The 21924-nt window shown below is 41.7% G+C and overlaps 1 protein-coding gene across 4 annotated transcripts; it reads left to right on the plus strand.

The window, feature by feature from the left end:
* Nucleotides 1–1831: 1831 nt before the first annotated feature.
* Nucleotides 1832–21405, plus strand: GNG13 (G protein subunit gamma 13). 4 transcript variants are annotated; one of them, XM_063428945.1, is made up of 4 exons: nt 1904–2328; nt 17211–17462; nt 17852–17988; nt 20488–21405. In XM_063428945.1, the coding sequence occupies exons 3-4, from the start codon at nt 17891–17893 to the stop codon at nt 20591–20593; spliced, it is 204 nt and encodes a 67-aa protein (XP_063285015.1). In that variant the 5' UTR covers nt 1904–2328; nt 17211–17462; nt 17852–17890; the 3' UTR covers nt 20594–21405. The 4 variants fall into 4 exon arrangements, with proteins under 4 accessions (XP_063285013.1, XP_063285014.1, XP_063285015.1 ...); XM_063428946.1 differs by lacking the exon at nt 1904–2328 and adding an exon at nt 4589–4654; XM_063428943.1 differs by lacking the exons at nt 17852–17988; nt 20488–21405 and having other exon boundaries at nt 1832–2098; nt 2311–2328; nt 17211–17456.
* Nucleotides 21406–21924: the final 519 nt, after the last annotated feature.

The following is a 21924-nucleotide window of genomic DNA, read 5'->3' on the forward strand; positions in this document are numbered from 1 at the left end:
TAAACACAAACACCGCAGATATTTAAAAACAGACCTGGTCCCAAACGGTAAGAAAATTTAAAAGTGGTCTGGTCACTAAGGGGTTAATATCATTCTAAAATGAATTACCATAAAAAATATACATTTAAAAAATAAATATGTAAATCCTAACAGCTGACATCAACGGCTATATAAAATATTAAAAACTCAAAAGCATAACTCTAAGTATGATCTCCTGATCCGATTCTTTGACAGATGCCCCCAGTTCATTAATATTTGGAAAAACCTTTCCTGTAATCTGCTTATGTTCGAAAGCACAGATCTAATACCAGCGTGAGTGACTGGAGGGAATTTATAGTGCAAATGAGATATTAAAATGGGAAAATGCACCCAAAGACTATTTATAAAATAGTTTAGTTCTCTGTTTTTAAATGTACATAAACTTTGTAGGTGACTAGTAACAGTGAATATTCTGTTTTATGGCATATCTCACTAATGTAGAAAGTTTTAAGTTACATAAAAATAATGTAATCACGTTCGTATCCATATTTTTACTAATCAATATACTTAGCTTTTTAACTGTACCAGATCAGTTATACCGTTCTAGCTCTGGTAGTTGCTGACCTGTTTTTGTATTTCTATATAAACCCAAGAGGTTACATTATAGCAGAGGAGAATGCGGTAAGGACAGTAGGTATACAACGCATGTACATTTTATTTATATAGTGTTAACAGGTGGACTTAGCATGTGGTAGTAAAGGCTGCAATGTCTCAATTCTTTTTCTGGACACTTTTGGATTCTGTATTCTGCCAAACAGGGTTTAACCCCTTAAGGGCCAAACTTCTGGAATAAAAGGGAATCATGACATGTCACACATGTCGTGTATCCTTAAGGGTTTAAAAGTGCTGCCAATGCCTAGGCTCTCGGAGGTAAAATAAATAAATTAAAAAAATTGTGGTAGTTTCTTTGCAACCCTGGCTGTCATTTATTAATTAAGATCGCTATGGTAATGTGAACATCATGTGTTGTAAGGCTGGACTGTCAGTGTCAAGCCCTGCAGGATAGAATTTAGAATTCATAAATCTTCCCGTCCGGAAAAAAAAACAAATTATTGATCTGTCAATTCTAACGCAAAAAATCCACCTGAAATTTCAATGCACTCTTGCGCATCACCTTATATTCTCTGTAATTTGTGGCATGAATACAAATCACTGGGATGTACCGCAAAGGATTCTGGGTGAGGCCGGAATCATGCGTGCCGCTATAATTTTCTTACTTCGAAACGAACGTCTGCTAAATTTATAAAATATTAAAATATCCTGTAATCGATACATCTGCTGGCTTTTCAGACAGCCATCTGTATAGATAAAATTATGAGCAGAGCGAAAACACCTGCCCCCCGAGCTAAAGAAAATGCAAAGCTTTGGACGCACACCAAGGATGATTTGCAAATGCTCCCGGCCGCCCTTTTTATGTTAAATCTTTTGTTTGAAAAGCCGGGGACACTTCTCTACACTTCCTGTTCTCTCATCCCAAACCTGACTCGACCACCTGTCCGGATGATATTTTGTATATACCCACAGAGCCACCTCCCCGTACAACTAGCAATTCATATCACAAGGAGATACACACAGCTGGTAAGGCTGCTTTTTGTCAGATCTTTCTAATAACCCCTTATCTTCATGCTTGCTGTAACTGGGTGTGAGTCGCTGTGTTCTAAATACACACACAGAGACACCCTACGTTATATTTTCCTTAGGGATGCAATTAAGGCACAATCCTTTAGACAGGTAGCTATGGCAGCCAAACAGCGCATGTGATTAGCTTCAACCAGCAATAAAATGGTAAAAATATACCGGATAACTAATGACTTTCTTGCTGCAACTGAGGCCATCCCTATTTTTTTTTTTCCCAATCTCTTTTCGCTTTCCTCTACAGCACAACCTGCTATTTAATGCAGAGAGCATTGTAAGTGCTTACCACAAGAGCCAGATTCAACCTCTCTCTATAAACCTCATAATTCTTCGAGCTTTATCCCCGGCTATAAAATCTCATCCTCTGGAAGAAAGGGAAAAAAAAAATCGCACTATTTTGCTATCTGTCACAACAGGATTGTCGGTACATTAACAGATTACATTCTGGGTTTCAGGCAGATTTTGCAGGATTTCATTTGCTTAAAAGGCCACTCTGACTTTTTGGATGGCTCTCAAATACATATCTCTCTCTTTTTTATGATTAATTTTCTCCCCCTCTCCCTGCTTTTGTTTTTCTTCTTCTTAACACGGATTGGTATATATTTCAAGTAATATTCCCCCCTTTTTTTTTTTTAGAAGCGGCAGACAGAAGAGGTAAGTGAATCTTCTTTCTCCTTTACATAGAATGTTTAGATAATAAAATTTGTGCTTTTTTGTGTGTGTGCTTTTTAACAAAATCAGAAGGTTCTATTTTTTAATACAAAATTATGTTCTTGTTTTTGCGGTTGTGAGTTACAGATAATTACATTTATAGGAAGACGAAGCATATAAAAGTGGATAAAAAGTTAATTAGTTCCACAGTCATCTAACATATAATTATAATGCTGATGACGATGTAAGTAAAGGAAAGATGTTAAGATTACTGGTATAACTTGCCAGAAGAACTTGCAATCTGTGCTATGTTGGAATTTGAGTGCAGATCAGTTTAACCCCAGATGTGTTTTCTGTGGCACTGGGCCTGTAGATTCAGTTTAGCCAAATGGATGGTGTACGTGAAATCTGCGTTCACAAATCAACCTATAATTTGTTTTCTGTGTGCAAAGCACGGTTGTCACGTCAAAGTCACTGCATCAGTGTAGATCATCTGTTGTATGATCTTAAAGCTGCTGCATCTGTCGTGTCAGAGGGTTCTTGAGGTTCGTGAAAGTAACTTTGGTGCTGCAGGAGGAGTAGGCAAACTCTGGGGCTCCTGATCATCAGAACTACATCTCCCATGATGCTTATGGTGTTATAGGCCACAGCATTTGATCTGTCCCTGTTTAAATACCCCTGTGCAGTTAGTGTAAAGATCCACTGCCCACTACTCGCTGTCACTTAACAAGTCGAACAAAACTATTCTTGCTACATAACTCAGCTTCTGTAGATCATGTTTACTTACAGGAGCTGGATAACCACATCTAATACGCCTCTAAAAATTAAATCTATGTGGACTAAATTTATATAAAGACAGCAATAAACATGATTTCTAATTTACATGAATCGCCTCGACCTCCGCAAGTCCTTTTGATATGTTTGCTATTTTCTTCATCTTCGCGCACAGCAAAGTTAGCTTTTTGGGGTGGCAGCCATATTGCTTTTACAGCAGATTGCGATTGAGGCCTTTTAAGTTGCAGATCAATTATTGTAACTTGGAAATAAACCATTAAATGACATACTATTTTGTGAAATGTGATATCCGTTGGCTTGTTCGTTATACATTTCTTATAATCTTTTGAAAAAAAGATTTATTAAGAATGGTTTCCAATGCAGTATGCTGAAAAATGAACATGGCTGCTCCTTGTAAAATTACGTCTGAAACGTTTGCATAGACAACAAGATAGCTAAAAAAGTATTAAAAAATATATATATGATTTTTTCCGCCCAGTTCTCTAATGATCAGACACATTTAGCTCAGGATTAGAAGCTTCTAAAAGATAGTGGAATTTCATTAATAATTGTGGCAGAAACATAGAAACAGAGAATGTGACGGCAGATAAGAACCATTCGGCCCATCTAGTCTGCCCAAGTAAGATTAACAAATTATGTTATTATTAATAGATAAATGGCAGTGAAAGTATATAGGCACACTCTTTTATGGCTTAGCATAATGAGCCTTATAGATCCATTGCAGCTCAAGAGCTACCTGCTGATTACTCCAGACATACAGTCTCTTTGATCAATCAGCTAAGTAGGACAAGTTGTGCGACTTGGCAAAACCACTGGCAACAAAATAATCTAATAGCATAATAATTGATGCCGGGTAGATTTCCCGGTTAATGCAAATGGATTTTTTTTTTTTTTACCAACTTTTCCAACTATAAATGGGTATTATATCTTCATCAGTGGTGCACGAATTTATGGTGATATCATTTATTCTGCTTTCTTTCATTACGTAACTTCTAACTAACTTTAGTTTATTCACGAAACACCGAAAGGCAGGGAACTGAAAACTGAACATTGTCAGATTTAGGCCAAGTTAGCTAAGCCGTGACAAAACGCGAGTTGGAATTTTTTTTTTTACCAAATTATCTTTTTTTTGCCTGAATTTTGCAATTCGTTGTAATTTACTGTTTAGTTAATAAACCCCTTTGAGTCGCCCTTTTCTCGCCCCACGTATGATGCACGATATGTGTAAAATGAACAAGGTACCTGGAGGAATCTGCAGGAAACAGCCTGTCTCACATATGTTTATTTGAATTTAGTGGAATGTGGCTGAAATTTTCCAGAGCCAGGAATAGACAGCATTGCAGCAATTTCTGCAAAGGACCAAAAAAAAAAAAAAAAATGGAAAAAAAAATATTCTCCGTTCCCCACCCTTACAGCGCAGATTTAAGATTCAGGACGATATTATATCTCATCTGCACTTAAAGAGTTAAACATGTCAGGATAGCGAATGGGACCCTTTCGCTCCTCCCAATTTTCCAATTGACTCCGTAAACAGGTTTGTTGTGTCTCTGGAGGTGGCTGAATGTTTTCCCTCCGGCTGTGTTGCTGTCATTAGGTTTCGTTTTGGCTAATTAGATGCAGAAGGGATTAATAGCATAATATGAAATGTATTCGCTTCTCGCTGGTATGGACTCAGTATATTTATTTATTTATTTATTATTGCCATTTATATAGCGCCAACAGATTCCGTAGCGCTTTACAATATTATGAGAGGGGGATTTAACTATAAATAGGACAGTCACAAATAAACTTACAGGAACAATAGGTTGAAGAGGACCCTGCTCAAACGAGCTTACATTCTATAGGAGGTGGGGTGTAAAACACATTAGGACAGGAATTTACAATCAAATAAGGTGGGCTGCCCTTTTGGAGAGGGCAAGAGACAGGTATGTGAGGTAAGGGTTAGTCTTGGAGGCCATAAGCTTTCCTAAAGAGATGGGTTTTAAGGCACTTCTTAAAAGATGCAAGACTAGGGGAGAGTCTGATGGCGGTAGGCAGGCTATTCCATAGGAAGGGAGCCGCCCGCGAGAAGTCCTGCAAGCGCGAGTTGGCCGTACGAGTGCGGACAACGGACAGGAGGTGGTCACGGGCAGAACGGAGAGACCGAGAAGGGACATACCTATGGATCTGTGAGGAGATATAAGAGGGGCTAGAGTTGTTCAGTGCTTTATAGGTGTGAGTTAGTACCTTGAATTGACTCCTATAGCATACAGGAAGCCAATGTAAGGACTGGCAGAGGGGTGAGGTGTGAGAGAAACGACTAGAGAGGAAAATCAATCTAGCAGCAGCATTCATTACGGACTGTAAGGGTGCAGTACGGCTATTGGGGAGACCAATCAGGAGAGGGTTACAATAATCCATGCGGGAAATTACTAGAGCATGGACAAGCTCCTTGGTAGTATCTGGTGCAAGAAAGGGGCGGATGCGGGCTATGTTTTTAAGATGGAATCTACAGGATTTGGCAACATGCTGGATGTGAGGCTCAAAGGTGAGACCAGAGTCAAGTATGACGCCAAGACAGCGCGCTTGCAAGGATGGACTGATGTTGGTACCACAAACTTGGAGGGAGAGCGAAAGAGGAGGATCAGTATTAGGAGGAGGAAAGACAAGGAGCTCAGTTTTTGAGAGATTGAGTTTCAGAAAGCGGGAGGACATCCAGTCAGAGATGGAAGAAAGGCAAGCAGTGACACGTTGCAGGACGGCAGGGGAGAGGTCCGGGGAGGAGAGATATAGCTGGGTGTCATCAGCGTACAGGTGGTAGTGAAATCCAAAAGAGGTAATAAGTTTGCCAAGAGAGGCAGTATAAAGAGAAAATAGAAGGGGACCAAGGACGGAGCCTTGGGGAACTCCAACTGAGACAGGGCAAGGGGAGGAGGTATCATTAGAAAAGGAGACACTGAATGAGCGTTGGGAGAGATAAGAGGAAAACCATGAGAGGACAGAGTCACAGAGACCAAGCGATTGAAGAGTTTGAAGAAGGAGAGCATGATCAACGGTGTCAAAGGCCGCTGAGAGGTCAAGAAGAATTAGTATGGAGTAGTGGCCTTTGGATTTAGCTGCGATTAGGTCGTTAGTAACTTTGATAAGGGCAGTCTCTGTAGAGTGGAGAGGGCGGAAGCCAGATTGAAGAGGGTCAAGGAGAGAGTGTGCATGCATGTACACTGTGTGTGTGCATGAATTATAATCCAAATATATCATTTAACTATGGCTAGAATGTTTTCTTTTTTCTTTTCTGTATTTCCTGCAATATGTTTTCTTATGTTTTCAGGAATTTAGACTCCGCACATATGTGCACTTGTCTTTACTGACTATTGCTTTTTTTCCCTTTTAAAAAAAAAATATATATATATTTTTTTTAATGCACCAAAATCTTACGACTCACCTTCCTGGCAGACAATTTACCCTCATAAATTTTCCAGATTATTATTTATGTACCTAAATATGATAAATAGAACCGTATACGTGTTGAAAATGCATATCTTTTATTTCTAACCAATGATTCTTGGAAAATGTACTTCTAAGACCTCTATAGCTAATACTGCTCGCTGTGTCTGTAACCCCTGGGGACTAGACTTACAGGGTTATCCACTAAAGCATGAATTATGGGGAATTTAAATTTGAGAAATCCCAAATGTTACTGGGTAATTCAAATCAGGGGTTACTTAGGGTTGGGACACTGAACGGGTTTTTAGGGATTATCAGCACGTGGAATGCAGTGGACCCACAATTCTCACCCAGGCAAAGTCTGGTTTTGGAGTTAGTCTAATACATTCACATTTTAGGAGTACGCTGCTGTACCCCAATAACAGAAGGATTCAGGGAGCACGTATGTACCCCGAGCTTTTAAACATTACATGTCACACTTATTTTAAAGGCGACATTTTTTAAAAAAAAGTGAATTCCTGATTTAGCCAAACTAATTTCAATGTTGTTAATATGATTGGAGAACTTGAACGCAAGTATTTTTTTTGTTTTATTTATAAATTGTTTTACCAAGAAAAGTATTTTTAGATTGCTATTGTTTTCAAGTCGGTCTGACGGACCATGCAGAATACAATGTTTGGCTTAGCAATCAGGAAGACATCAGGCATTGTTAAATGGCTTAGGGCTTCGAGATACATTGTAGGACTTTGGTGCAGACATATACTATACGTTGTATGCTCGCACCGGGGTAGGAGGAGGGCAGGGTTGTGCAAACAGATAGTAAGCATGTCAGCAGAATTAGCAACGGGCAGCATCAGGCTAATGTGATGCACTAGCGACCAGAATCTGCTGTTTGGATTTGCAACAGTCGATAACAGAAGGGCCCCGAGAGATCACCTCGGGAAATGCTATTGTCTGTCTCGATGTCCATCTGCCACCAACCCATACAGTTACAGAAAAGCAGGCATTCGGTTATTGTATTTAAGATCACATATATCTTTTTAATGCCAAAGGCTTGGCCATCATATTCTCATGTATTTGTTTCAACAGATAATGAAATGGGTTAAGAAATAAATAAAAAAAAATCAGAATGTAACTTTTTTTTTTTTTAATACAAAATAGATTTCTCATTCAGCCATTTCATTAACACTAGAGGGCGCGCAATCTCTCTATTGTAGTTTTTGCGAACACAAGGCCCAGTGCCAAACTACCAGCCAGGATAAAGTACTGATTCTGAAGTCCAGAGATTAGGCATTTACATAGGCTTTAATTAATAAACATATATTGCTCTGTATGTAAAATAAAAGAAGAGCAAAGTCTAAATTTAGTTTAGTGACGTTTAGAAACCAAGGAAAATAAACAACAAATACATTGAACAAAGATAGTTCCAGGGTTATTATGTAAAATCTGGAAGGGAAAATTCCTGCTAAAATAGCCAAGCTGTAAATATAGCCGAGTAGCTGGATCGGTCTCCTCCTCCTGTGACGTCACGTTAATTGTTGAACCGAAGGCCCATGTGTGACGTGTACCGCAAGCGAATTAGATCTTTCACTCAGAAAAGCATTGAATTTATGTTTTCCAATGGGTATTTTGAAAGACACCGGACATCCTCATGCAAAGTGTGCGGACTTCCAACGTAGTCATACTCCACGAGAAGGCAGGAAGCATCTCTGAAACTGCAGTGTTTTACAAGGTTATGGCGACAGGGGCACCTGACCCTGAGCACTTCAATGAGATGAAATGGTCTGGGTGCCTATAGTGTCCCTTTAAAAGGAACAAAACGTGTATTCATAATGCTATAATGTTCTTCTCACCATTTAAATCGCTTTTTGCTCACCTTATATCCTGCTAGCCCCCATGCTTGATGGTCTTAGCCAATCCAATGCTTCACAATAGGAAATACAAATACTATTTTCACAATAGGAAAGCATTGGAAGGCTAGTGAACATGCGCAGCAAAACACCACTCTGCGCCAGTCAGCATCTCCTCATAGAGATACACTGAATGCAGAGTGTGGAGATGCTGAATGTAGGTCCTGAAGGGTTGCAGAACCTTGTCCAGGAAGTTCCTCTACTGGCTGTTCGAGTGACAACCACTGGAGGTGGACTTTTCCTGAGGGAGTGTTCACATTGCTGGCTCTGCAGGGACAAGGTATATGCCACAGGGCCACCATATTAAGTCTAGTGGTTCTGGTGTCTATAGTGTGCCCTTTAATTCACAAAACCAGAAGCTGTGAGGAATCAACAAGTGGGTACTACATTAAGATAAACAGTGCTGGAATATTTTTTCAGATTTTGCTGTTTTGGACTAAGGTTTGCATATCCTTTTGTTAATTACCAAAAAGTATAGTATAAATTAAGCTATTAGGTAACCAATACCGCTAAATCTAGCTATATAAAACAGGTCTCTGTGGCTACCTTAGCGTACCAAAAAGCAGAAGGTGAACCTACATACCAAATCACACCTACATGAGTTACTGTGTGATTACCAAATTCTAATGTAACTCAAACGGACTCTATGTTGACCTCACTAACTTTTATTAGGCTAGAATTTATGCTATCCTTCACATACAGGGCCACCCCTCCCCCTTTCTTGCCTTCCCTGTCTTTTCTATATAAAGAGTACCCTGGTATTGCTATGTCCCAGTCATTTTTCTCATTATACCATGTAGGGATCGACCGATTATCGGTTTTACCGATATAATCGGCCGATATTCGGTATTTTCGGCAATATCGGTATCGGCCAATAGGGATACCGATATTGCCGATAATACTTCCCAGTACCGACGGGCTCATTACAAGCCCGGCGGTCCTGGGGGGGCGGGCAGCAAGCGTTTACTCACCTCCCAGCAGCTCCTCCAGCTCCCCAGTGTAAATCTCGCGAGACCCGCGGCCAGCTCTGACGGGCGCGGGTCTCGCGAGATTTACACTGGGGAGCTGGAGGAGCTGCTGGGAGGTGAGTAAACGCTTGCTGCCCACCCCACACCCCCTCCCCTCGCTAAGCTAATGCCACTGGACCACCAGGGATTAACATATCCCCCCTCCCTGGCAAGGCAACAAGCAGGGAGGGGGGACAACAAAAAATAAATAATAATTAAATATATTAAAAAAAATTTATATAAAAATAAAAAAAAATGTTTTTTTTAAAAAAATGCCCCCTCACACATACACTTTTATTATACACATACACTACACAAACACACTGTGTATATAATTCAGTGTGTTTGTATAGTGTGTGTGTGTGTATATATAATGCAGTGTGTTTGTATAGTGTGTGTATATAATGCACACTACACAAACACACTGTATTATATACACACACACACTATACAAACACACACTGCATTATATACACACACACACACACACACACACACTATACAAACACACACTGCATTATATACACACACTACATTATATACACACACACTGCATTATATATACACACACACACACTATACAAACACACTGCATTATATACACACACTATATACACACACTGCATTATATACACACACACTATACAAACACACTGCATTATATACACACACACTATACAAACACACTGCATTATATACACACACACTATACAAACACACTGCATTATATACACACACTATATACACACACTGCATTATATACACACACACACTATACAAACACACTGCATTATATACACACACTATATACACACACTGCATTATATACACACACACTATATACACACACTACATAAACACACACACTATACAAACACACTGCATTATATACACACACACACACACTGCATTATATAAACATTACACAAACACACTGCATTATATACACAGTGTGTTTGTGTAGTGTGTTTATATAATGCAGTGTGTTTGTGTAGTGTGTTTATATAATGCAGTGTGTTTGTGTAGTGTGTTTATATAATGCACACTACACACACACACTCTGCATTTTATACACACACTATACAAACACACACTCTGCATTATATAAACACACTACATTCACTATACACACAACACAAATACACACACTCTGCATTCCTTATATGCACACACTACACAAACACACACACTTTGCATTTAGTATATACAGCATTCACTTTACACACACTGCATTCACTTTACGCACACTACCCACACACTACACAGACACGCTGCTTTCATTATATACACACTAGACAAATACACACTGCATCCACTACACAAACACACACTGCATCCACACCACTCACACTACACAAACACACACTGCATCCGCTACACACACACTGCATCCGCTACACACACATACACACACATACACAGCTCCCCTGTCTAAACACACTGCATCCACTACACGTGGCATGTATATTTTGTGCATTTACTTTTAGAAATAGTTTTTTATTTTCCAATGGTAAATGTACAGAATATCGGCAAATTATATCGGCTATCGGCCTGAAAGTTCACAGAATATCGGTATCGGTATCGGCTCTAAAAAATCAATATCGGTCGATCCCTAATACCATGTCTCAGTAACAGCGACTAAATCTACACTATCAGTTGCCATTATTGCCACAAGTTCATGGATCTTATTCCCTAAACTGCGAACATTTGTAGACATGACTCTAAGCTTATCCTTTTTAACACACTTGGTACAGACACCTTCTGTACTTGTTTTGGGTGGAAATTGGATTGATGTTTTATCACCCTCCCCCCCCCACTAGTTTAAATACATCCTAGCAAAACCTCTGAACATTTGTTCCCTTTTGAGAAAGATGCAAGTCATCTTTTTTGTACAGTTTATTCCCATTCCAAACAGAGCTACCATGAGTTCTAGTCATATTTTCGTCATCTTGATTGTTTTAGTCGACAATCTACTGGAGATTTTAGTCAACGTGACTAAAATCTAATGGGTTTAGTTAAAGCCTCTACCTGTCTCTTTTTCCCCTTCCCCAGCCCCTCTGTGTCTCTTTGTGTATCCAACCCCTCTAAGTGCAGGGCCGGTGCAATAATTTTTGCCGCCCTAGGCAAAAGAAAGATTTGCCACCCCCCCCCCCCGTGACATCACAATGCCCCACCCATATGATCTGCCATATGAACTAACGCCAGTGCTGCACACAGTGTGTGTTTACATTAAAAAGCCTGCAGGGACCAGCTATAGACACCAGAACCACTTCATTAAGCTGCAGTGGTTCTGGGGACTATAGTGTCCCTTTAATGTGAGGTAAATTAGAGATTAGTGTCACGAATAATATCCTAGATTGCCTACTTACAACCAGATGAGGATGGTGATGGGCTCTGGCTGCAGTCTGGCTCCACTGGTCTGGTGTAGAGCAGGATCTATGGAGGCTGTTTGTAACTGTGGTCACAAAATTCAATGTTCTGGGAGAACGGGAAGCAGCTCCATTATTTGGGGCCACTTACACAGCTCAAGGTCTGGGCCCCAGGGCCTGACCGTGAGTATGCCCATAAGGTCCACCCATAAGTCCACCTATATGTTCGCTCACAAGAAGTGGAGTGTGTAGGGGATGTGTTATGGTAGAGGATCTAATGTGTGTGCTTATAGAATGTAGTGTATAGAGATACCAGTTTGTGTTGGTGATACAGAGTGTTTGTGTGTAGTGGAAGCAGTGTGTTTTTGTGTAAGGGATAGAAAGCAGTGTGTGTTTGTGTATAAGGGATGTATTGTGTGTTTCTCGTTGTGTGTAAGGGATGCATTGTGTGAATCTGTGTTTGTATGCATAAGGGATGCAAAGTGTGTTTCTGTGTGTGTAAGGGATGCAGTGTGTGTGTCTGTAAGGGGTGCGTTGAGTGTGTGTAAGAGATGCATTGTGTTTCTGTGTGTGTGTAAGAGAAGCAATGTATGTTTGCATGTGTGTGTAAGGGATGCATTGTGTGAATCTGTGTTTGTATGCATAAGGGATGCAAAGTGTGTTTCTGTGTATGTAAGGGATGCAGTGTGTGTGTCTGTAAGGGGTGCGTTGAGTGTGTGTAAGAGATGCATTGTGTTTCTGTGTGTGTGTAAGAGAAGCAATGTAGGTTTGCATGTGTGTGTAAGGGATGCATTGTGTGTTTATGTGTATGTGTGCAAAGGATGCATTGTCTTTATGTGTAAGGTTTGCATTGTGTGTTTCTGTGTGTGTAGGGATGCATTGTGTGTTTCTGAGTATGTATAGGGATGCATTGTGTGTGTGTGTGTGTGCGTAGTGTTAAAGAGCTCCCTGTCCTATAGAGCTTTCCCTTTCGTCCCTTAGAGATCTCCCCTGCCCCTTAGTGGTCTCTCATCTCCTCCCTTCCCCTGTCCCTTAGTGGTCTCTACTCTCCCCCCCCCCCACCTCCCTTAGTGGTCTCTACTCTCCCCCACCCTCCCCTAGTGGTATATCCTCCACACCCCCCTCCCTTAGTGTTCTCTGCTCTCCCCCCACCCTCCCTTAGCAGTCTCTCCTCACCCCCTCCCCTAGTGGTCTCTCCACCACCCCCTCCCTTCTTTAGTGGTCTCTCCCTCCCCCACGTTCTTCTCAACCTCCCCTCTCTGTGTTCTCCCCCCCCTCCTCTTGTTCTCCTCTTCTTCCCCTTGTAATCTTCTCTTGTTCTTCCCCTCCCTGTAATCTTCTCCTCCCCCTCCCTGTAATCTCTTCTTCTTCCCCCCGTAATCTTCTCTTCTCCCCCTCCCTCCCTGTAATCTCTTCTTCTTCTTCCCCCTCCCTCCCTGTAATCTTCTCTTCTTCTCCCCCCACCCTGTAATCTCTTCTTCTTCCCCCCGTAATCTTCTCTTCTCCCCCCTCCCTCCCTGTAATCTCTTCTTCTTCTCCCCCCTCCCTCCCTGTAATCTCTTCTTCTTCTTCCCCTTCCCTCCCTGTAATCTCTTCCCCCCCCCTCCCTCCCTCCCTGTAATCTCTTCTCCCCCCCTCCCTCCCTCCCTGTAATCTCTTCTCCCCCCCTCCCTCCCTCCCTGTAATCTCTTCTCCCCCCCTCCCTCCCTCCCTGTAATCTCTTCTCCCCCCCTCCCTCCCTCCCTGTAATCTCTTCTTCCCCCCTCCCTCCCTCCCTGTAATCTCTTCTTCCCCCTCCCTCCCTCCCTGTAATCTCTTCTTCCCCCCTCCCTCCCTCCCTGTAATCTCTTCTTCCCCCATCCCTCCCTCCCTCCCTGTAATCTCTTCTTCCCCCCTCCCTCCCTCCCTCCCTGTAATCTCTTCTTCCCCCCTCCCTCCCTCCCTCCCTGTAAATTCTTCTTCCCCCTCCCTCCCTCCCTGTAATCTCTTCTTCCCCCCTCCCTCCCTCCCTGTAATCTCTTCTTCCCCCCTCCCTCCCTCCCTGTAATCTCTTCTTCCCCCCTCCCTCCCTCCCTCCCTGTAATCTCTTCTTCCCCCCTCCCTCCCTCCCTGTAATCTCTTCTTCCCCCCTCCCTCCCTCCCTCCCTGTAATCTCTTCTTCCCCCCTCCCTCCCTCCCTCCCTGTAATCTCTTCTTCCCCCCTCCCTCCCTCCCTCCCTGTAATCTCTTCTTCCCCCCTCCCTCCCTCCCTCCCTGTAATCTCTTCTTCCCCCCTCCCTCCCTCCCTCCCTGTAATCTCTTCTTCCCCCCTCCCTCCCTCCCTCCCTGTAATCTCTTCTTCCCCCCTCCCTCCCTCCCTCCCTGTAATCTCTTCTTCCCCCCTCCCTCCCTCCCTCCCTGTAATCTCTTCTTCCCCCCTCCCTCCCTCCCTGTAATCTCTTCTTCCCCCCTCCCTCCCTGTAATCTCTTTTCCCCCTCTCCCTCCCTGTAATCTCTTTTCCCCCTCTCCCTCCCTGTAATCTCTTTTCCCCCCTCCCTCCCTGTAATCTCTTATTCCCCCCTCCCTCCCTGTAATCTCTTTTCCCCCTCTCCCTCCCTGTAATCTCTTTTCCCCCTCTCCCTCCCTGTAATCTCTTTTCCCCCTCTCCCTCCCTGTAATCTCTTTTCCCCCTCTCCCTCCCTGTAATCTCTTTTCCCCCTCTCCCTCCCTGTAATCTCTTTTCCCCCTCTCCCTCCCTGTAATCTCTTTTCCCCCTCTCCCTCCCTGTAATCTCTTTTCCCCCTCTCCCTCCCTGTAATCTCTTCTCCCCCTCCCTTCCTGTAATCTCTTCTTCCCCCCCTCCCTCCCTGTAATCTCTTCTCCCCCCCTCCCTCACTGTAATCTCTTCTCCCCCCTCCCTCACTGCAATCTCTTCTCCCCCCTCCCTCTAATCTCTTCTTCCCCCTCTCTCCCTGTAATTTCTTCTCCCCCCCTGTAATCTCTTCTCCCCCTCCCTGTAATCGCTTCTTCTTCTCCCCCCACCTCACCTCCCATTCCTGTAGCGTGGCCGAGCTCCTCTCCGGTCCGCGGTACAGTAGTTTCTGTTTCCTGTACCCGGCCGGACTGACAGGAAGTGCCCACTGAGTGTGCACTTCCTGTCAGTCCGGCCGGGACTGCGGACCGGAGAGGAGCTCGGCCACGCTACAGGGAAGGGGAGGCAGTGCGGCAGTCGTCTGAGCGCTCTTTATAGAGCGCTCAGGTGGCTGCAGGATTTAAAGAGCCGGCGATGGGGGCGCAGGGCGCCCCCTCCTATATGGCGCCCTAAGCGGCTGCCTAGTTCGCCTTATAGGAAGCGCCGGCCCTGTCTTGGTGTCTCTCTCCCAAGCCTTGGTCTTTCTCTTTTGCCCCTTCCCCAGCCCCTCTGTGTTTCTTTGTGTCCTCCCAGCCCCTCTAGGTGTCTCTTTCTCCCAAGCTCTGGTATTTCTCTTTTGCCCCTTCCACAGCCCCTCTGTGCAGTATAAATTTTGGCAGCAAATTTCAATTTAATTTAAGTCAGTCTTTTGACTAAAAAGCCGTTTTAGTCGTACTTTAGTCATCTGAATCGTTTTAGTCAATTAAATCTCAATTTTTAGTCGACTATAATTTGACTAAAATTGTTAGTCCACAAAATTAACATTGCTATCCAGGATATCAGTCTCTTCTGTGACTAGTACGAAAAGTCTTCACGCCGCCCCCCTCCCCGACCAAGTTGCCTGTATACAGTCACATACACAGGCACAGGCAGAGTCACACTAACAGTTGCAAGCAGACAGACACACAGTTACAGAGCCAAACACACAGTTAAAGGCATGCAGACACTCACACACGCTAACTCAGTTAAAGGCAGATAGTCACACACGGAGGTAGACTGTCACGCACACAGGCAGGCAGACAGGCAGTCAGACAGACAGTGTCTCTCACACACACACAGGCAAACAGTCGCAAATAGCCAGGCAGTCTCACACACACAGACTTACCTCTTTCCATTATGGCTGGAAGGGGGAATGGATGCAGTTCCTGTGCAGCCGTTACCAGGGGCTTCGGGTAAGTATTGGCTCCGCCTCAGCCTCATGATAAGCCCCACTCCCACGATTTTTTTTTTCTTTTTTATAGACCCAGGTGGAGATTAATAAAATCCTCCACCCAGGTACCTGTTTTAGCTCCCCCGTCACTCGGCCATGTGCGAGCTGTGTCGGTCACATGGCACCCCCTGCTCCATGGTGCCCTGTGTGGCCCCACAGCTCGCACACCCCTAAGGCCGGCCCTGATCTCTCCTTTCCCTTTGTTAATATTTGTCCCTGTCCTCCGTTGCCACTAAGGCATTTTCCACCTGTCTCTCTGGTATGTAGGTGCACCCTCTGCGTTGTAGGGCACTGAGATAGTAGTAGGAACCTTTTTAGGTGACTTTAGCTCTGTATCCCCTTAAGAGTAATGTAAGAGTAGTGGGATTATTTGACACTCATAGGTATCTGTAAGTGAATATAGCTTACCTTTATATTGTACAGCGCTACGGAATCTGATGGTGCTACATAAATAAAATAATAATAATTGCAAATGTATATCTTTGTTTTCTGTTCCCATTGCTTTCCCCTAAACCTGATTCAGTGACTGGTTAGGAGGGTGAAACATTGAGTTCTTTAGTATTGTTATCTTATGATTTAGTTTCTAAGCCTGCTATAGAGTTTAGCCTTTTTTTTCTCATTTAACCCACAGCCATCTCCATTTACCACTCACATCTCTCAGTCACAATTGTAGTCATCTTTTTCGTGTATATGCAGATATTCCCATATGTCTATTTGTTTCATATACCTTTAGTAAGGTTATTTTCAATCTTTTTAATTTCATGCATTTTTTTCTGCAGTCTATTTAGCTGTATAGGTTTAGTTACCTAGTAGCTTAATTTATACTATTAGATGTGTCTCTCGTACAGGAGTTTAAGCACAAAAATCCTTCAGAATCACATTTAGTGACTACCGTCCATTGAGTTTTCATTTACCATTACTTAACTTTTTATTTTAGTTTTTTGTGAGGGTGGGGGTGTGTAGCTGGTAAACATGCAGAGCAAGTCTACATAAAATTTTCTATATACATCTATCTATGCTGGATATAGTTTAAGGCAAACCTTTTAAAACACTTAAAATAGTTAAATTGGTGCAGGCATGTTTGTGGATTTGTAGCATTCACAATTTCTACTAGGGCTCCTCTACAACCCATACTCTGAGTATATTACATTTCTATTAGGGTGTAATACAGTACTGTATTGCAGTTACATGTCCTAATTTGCCATATTGCAATGAACCGAACGGGTTAACAAATTGGTGTTTTCATCCTTCTTTTTTGTCCTATTTTGCAATCCCCCTAGGCAGTCACATGGACCACAGAGTTACTACTGGCAGACAAGTCAACTAGCAAAACGTCTCACCACTCTGCTTATAAGGGTCCTCCCAACGACTCCTGTTTCAGAATCGTTCCAACATTAGGAAATTCAAACAACAGTCAAATTCCCTGAGCCCATTTGGATACCAGCTCAAGAGCATATGCAAAGCAGGAAATTAGCTGATAGATAAGAGACGAACAAACATCACTAGCTGCCAGGTGTCTACCTGAAAAGAAGGTAAGAGATTTCGACCTCTAAGACCCACCAAGATAAGACGGGGACATTACTCAAATGACGGACCATTATGATAATAATAGCAGTGCTATCGAGTGCTGGAAAGTAAATAATTGTCTATAGGTATATCTTAGTGTAGAAACTAGATACATTTAGATAAAACTACATATATCGACCAGCAGTTCTGCCTTCATCAGGACTCAGAAAATGTATTTGCATCTAGCGAATGACCCAAACGTGGGTTTTTATAGAGTAGAAGTCACATAAATTTAAAAAAAAAAAATATTTAGATGCACGGAAAGAAATTTTAAGCATCTTATGTAAATTAGTATTTACATTAATTTCAAGAGGATGTAATGGATGTATCGTAAATACAATTTTGTTTCTACCAGAACATTCTCTGAGGTCATCTTCACCATACGACTTCCACCATGGATGAAATGGACGCACCCCAGATGAAGAAGGAAGTTGAAAGTCTGAAATACCAGCTGGCCTATAAGAGAGAGATGTCTTCAAAGTCTATACCTGAGTAAGTACTCACACTTCTCTCGAAATTGCGCTATTAAAAAAATAAATCACAACTTTTGTTAACCTTTTTTACACCATCCACTATGCTCAGGCCTTTTTAAAAAAATAAATAAAAAAATAAAAAATAAATGGTATATTAAAGAGTTAGCAAGTGCCATCTCAATTCAGTTAAGTCCAGGCACAACCAAGACACACAATGCAAATGAGGATGAGAACTATGTTTAGGGACAAAAATCTGTAACCGTAATTGACAGGGAGCCAAGATGGAAGTTTAAATACAGTATTGTGAATACCTACATGTAATTTAAATTGTCAGACCTCATAAACAAATATGTATTTGGTAAATATAGGTAATAAGTAATCATTAAAAATCCAGGCAAGTGATCGATTTATTACCATTAGTCTCAACTACCATTTACACTATAAGGGGCTATTTGTCATAACAAAAGAACTGAAAAAAGAGCCATCTGATTCTCCTCCCCCCCCATATTTTCAATACAGGAAGAATCTCAGTTACAATATATTAATATGTAGGTTCTACAAGCAAGGCACATGGTTATTCACCAAAGTGTACATTATCAGGAATTAAAAATTAATTCCAGTTTAAATTTCCATCTCTACAGTTCTGCAAATAACCCTGACAGATTCTAGATCATGGAAAAAAAGAAGCTGAACGTAGCTGCAAGTTTAATTAAAAGTTGAATTATATAAAACACAAGTGGATCATAATTACATGTGACCCATTCTTTTTAAGTAATTAGGGTAAACCAAAACTACCAGAAGTGGTCATTTAGCATTTTAGCAAGTTAACGATTTCTAACGGATTGTATACAGTCAATAAGAAATTGCTAAATCTGTGTATATTAACCTACACTCATAACGAAAAGGGCAATGGTTTGCATGTTTGCACATACCAGATTTCCCTAATTTTGCCTGTTGTCTATCAAACCAGGAGTCACAGAAAGAACCTGCAGATCATAGGGTGATAGAAGTGAAGTGTGCGGGTCCTAAAATGTGCAATTTCTTTGCCACTTCTTCACAATTCCTTGTTTAATGAATACATGCCAGAATGTCAGATATACGCCCAAAATTGATTAAATCCTTATAAGCTTTTCCTTTGACTAGTTCCTGCGCAGGGAGTCTGGAATTAGTGTTATTCTCTAAACACAAATTGCAAAGTTTAGACAAAAAGTGTCCAACTCAACTACAGCCCTCTTTAAAGGGACACTATAGGCATCAAAACAACTTTAGCTTAATGAAGCTGTTTGAGTGTGTATAGATCACATTCCTGTAGTCTCACTAGTCAACGCTTTGCCATTTGGGAGCTAAATCACTTTTGTTTCTGTTGCCCTAGTTAGACCTCCCCTTGCTGTGACTGACACAGCCTGCAAGAAAAAATGGTTTAATTGCTCACTTCGATGTTTGTATCTCCTGCTCTGTAAATTTAACTTCAATCACACACAGGAGGCTCCTGAAGGGTTAAGCAAGCTTTTAACAGAGTAGGAGATAATACATTCCAAATTAAACAGAATGTGCAACAAAGGAAGTTTAACCCCTTAAACATTAGATCTCTTTAAGTGTTTAGGAAGGCAGGGCGGTGTGACTAGTGCAGTGATTTAACTCCGAAATGGCAGAGAACTGAGCAGTGAGACTGAAGGGGGATGACGTATGCACCAAAACGGCTTCTTTAAGCTAAAGTTGCTTTGATGCTTATAGTGTTCTTTTAAAAAATAGTCTAAATCAGCTATGCTATCAGTTCTACTACTGTAGCCATACATTTTAAATTAACTTTTAATTCTCACTCTAGTGAATAACCATGATTGTTTGCAAGCTGGGTTATGCTAATCTGAAACCTCGGTTTGAAAGTAAACTGTGGGACAGCGCCAGATTACCCCAGGCTCCCTAACCACATCTATTAGCTGAAGTGATGATAGTGCCTAAAGGGTCCCTTTAAGGTGCACTTTTAGAGAAACAATTTAAGTTGCAGCAATATGTAAAGCTAAACACAACTACCTGTTCAGAAAGTGTATGTGTGTATATATTATGTTTTTGCAATTGAGGATGCAGTTCTAGATAATAGATGAACTCTCAGAATTCCCTTGACAGGATTGGAACTTTAGAATTCAAGTTTAGAGACTACTTTAAAACATTTGTGTTTGTGTCATTGCAAAACAAAATACAGCCTACCAAGCCCACCTTCCACGCCGCTGCCTGCCTTCATCAAGTAGAGAAAAACCACTTCTCAGTTGGCACTTGCAGTCTCTCTGCATAATGTAGAGGGGAAGAGAATGATGTCCCTTTCCTCCTCACACACTATGTCATAGCTCAAACTAAAAGAGTAGCTTTTAAAATACATTAGAAAGGGGAATGGGACAGCTCCCATTACATACATCTTTCAGTCATTCTTATTGTATTTTACAGACTCATACTAGACAGAACCCATCACTCTGCAACCCTCATCATTAGATTCATTATCTCACCAATCTTTCTTCTGTTTTAGGTTGTTAAAGTGGATTGAAGAAGGCGTACCAAACGATCCCTTTCTTAACCCGGAACTAATGAAGAATAACCCCTGGGTAGAAAGAGGCAAATGTAGCATCCTGTAGAAGGACCGGATGGAACCTAATCCCACTCTGAATGTACTTACTGAAAATAAAAAAAAAATACAAAAATAAAAATAGCTTACACAAATGACAATAGGGTAAAGATAAGAAGTTTAGATATGCATTATATGGCATTGACCCGCAGAGCTTAATAACAAACTATAGCAACAGAAACAAGGGTGCTGGAATCATATGGTGGTCTGAATACTAAATAACCAATACACAGTGTGGATGGACTGTGCGGTAGCATTGCTGTAATGATTAGATCTTGTTTTGTTTTTAACCTAAAAATTATAATCTAAGATTCTATTTTTGTTTTTTTTGTTTGTTTAAATGTTGCAAGATGCTTTGCAGTGAAAGAATTAGAAAAAAGGATAAATTGCACTTCTACGTACGCTGGTCGGCAGATTTGTATGACAGCAATAAAAAGAGGCCGGCGCTTTCCCTGAAAAGCGCACAGTGCAATATTCAACGCGTATTGCTCTGATGTAGCGAAGCCCTGTTCCTGTACCAGGCAGACGTTACTTCTGGTCCTCCATATGCCATGGATCAGATTTCCCATAATGCACAGTAATCCTTTGGTTAACTAAGCATCATGGGAAATTGCTTATGCAAGGCCAATGGCTGTCCTTCTGTGATATGTTACGCACCGTTACGTTTTCCAGGTTAGTCATTGGAGGCGTATGAAGTAACTAAAGCAAGATGTTCCCCGTTTCTTTATATGCTTTTTGTTTAAAAAAACAAACAAACTTGAAAGCAAAATAATTTCTGAAATTAGAAATATTCATATCTAATAAACTCTGTGCAATTTTTTTTCCTTCTGGTTTGACGTGGTTTTATTTTTTTTCCTCAATTACATTTCACATTTTATTGTTGGATTTTCAAAACTTGAACAGTGTGGGGGAAAGATTCAACACTTTTTTGATGGTCAACTTAATGTATAGTGAATAAACTCCTACGAGTACTAGTATTACTTAACCCCTTAAGGACACGACATGTGTGACATGTCATGATTCCCTTTTATTCCAGAAGTTTGGTCCTTAAGGGGTTAAAGGACCACTATGGTGCCAGGAAAACAAACTCGTTTTCCTGGCACTATAGTGCCCTGAGGGTGCCCCCACCCTCAGGGATCCACTCCCGCCGGGCTGAAGGGGGAGGGAGGGTGTTTAAAAAAAAAAAAAAAAAAAAAAAACAACTTACCTTTCTCCAGCGCCAGGCTCCCTCCTCCCTCTTCTGAGGTCATCAACTGAATGCACATGCGCGGCAAGAGCCGCACGCGCATTCCGTCCATAGGAACGCATTCTCAATGCTTTCCTATGGACGCTGGCATCTTC

This window comes from Pelobates fuscus, chromosome 8 (genome assembly GCF_036172605.1).
Source record: "Pelobates fuscus isolate aPelFus1 chromosome 8, aPelFus1.pri, whole genome shotgun sequence".
Lineage (NCBI taxonomy): Eukaryota > Metazoa > Chordata > Amphibia > Anura > Pelobatidae > Pelobates > Pelobates fuscus.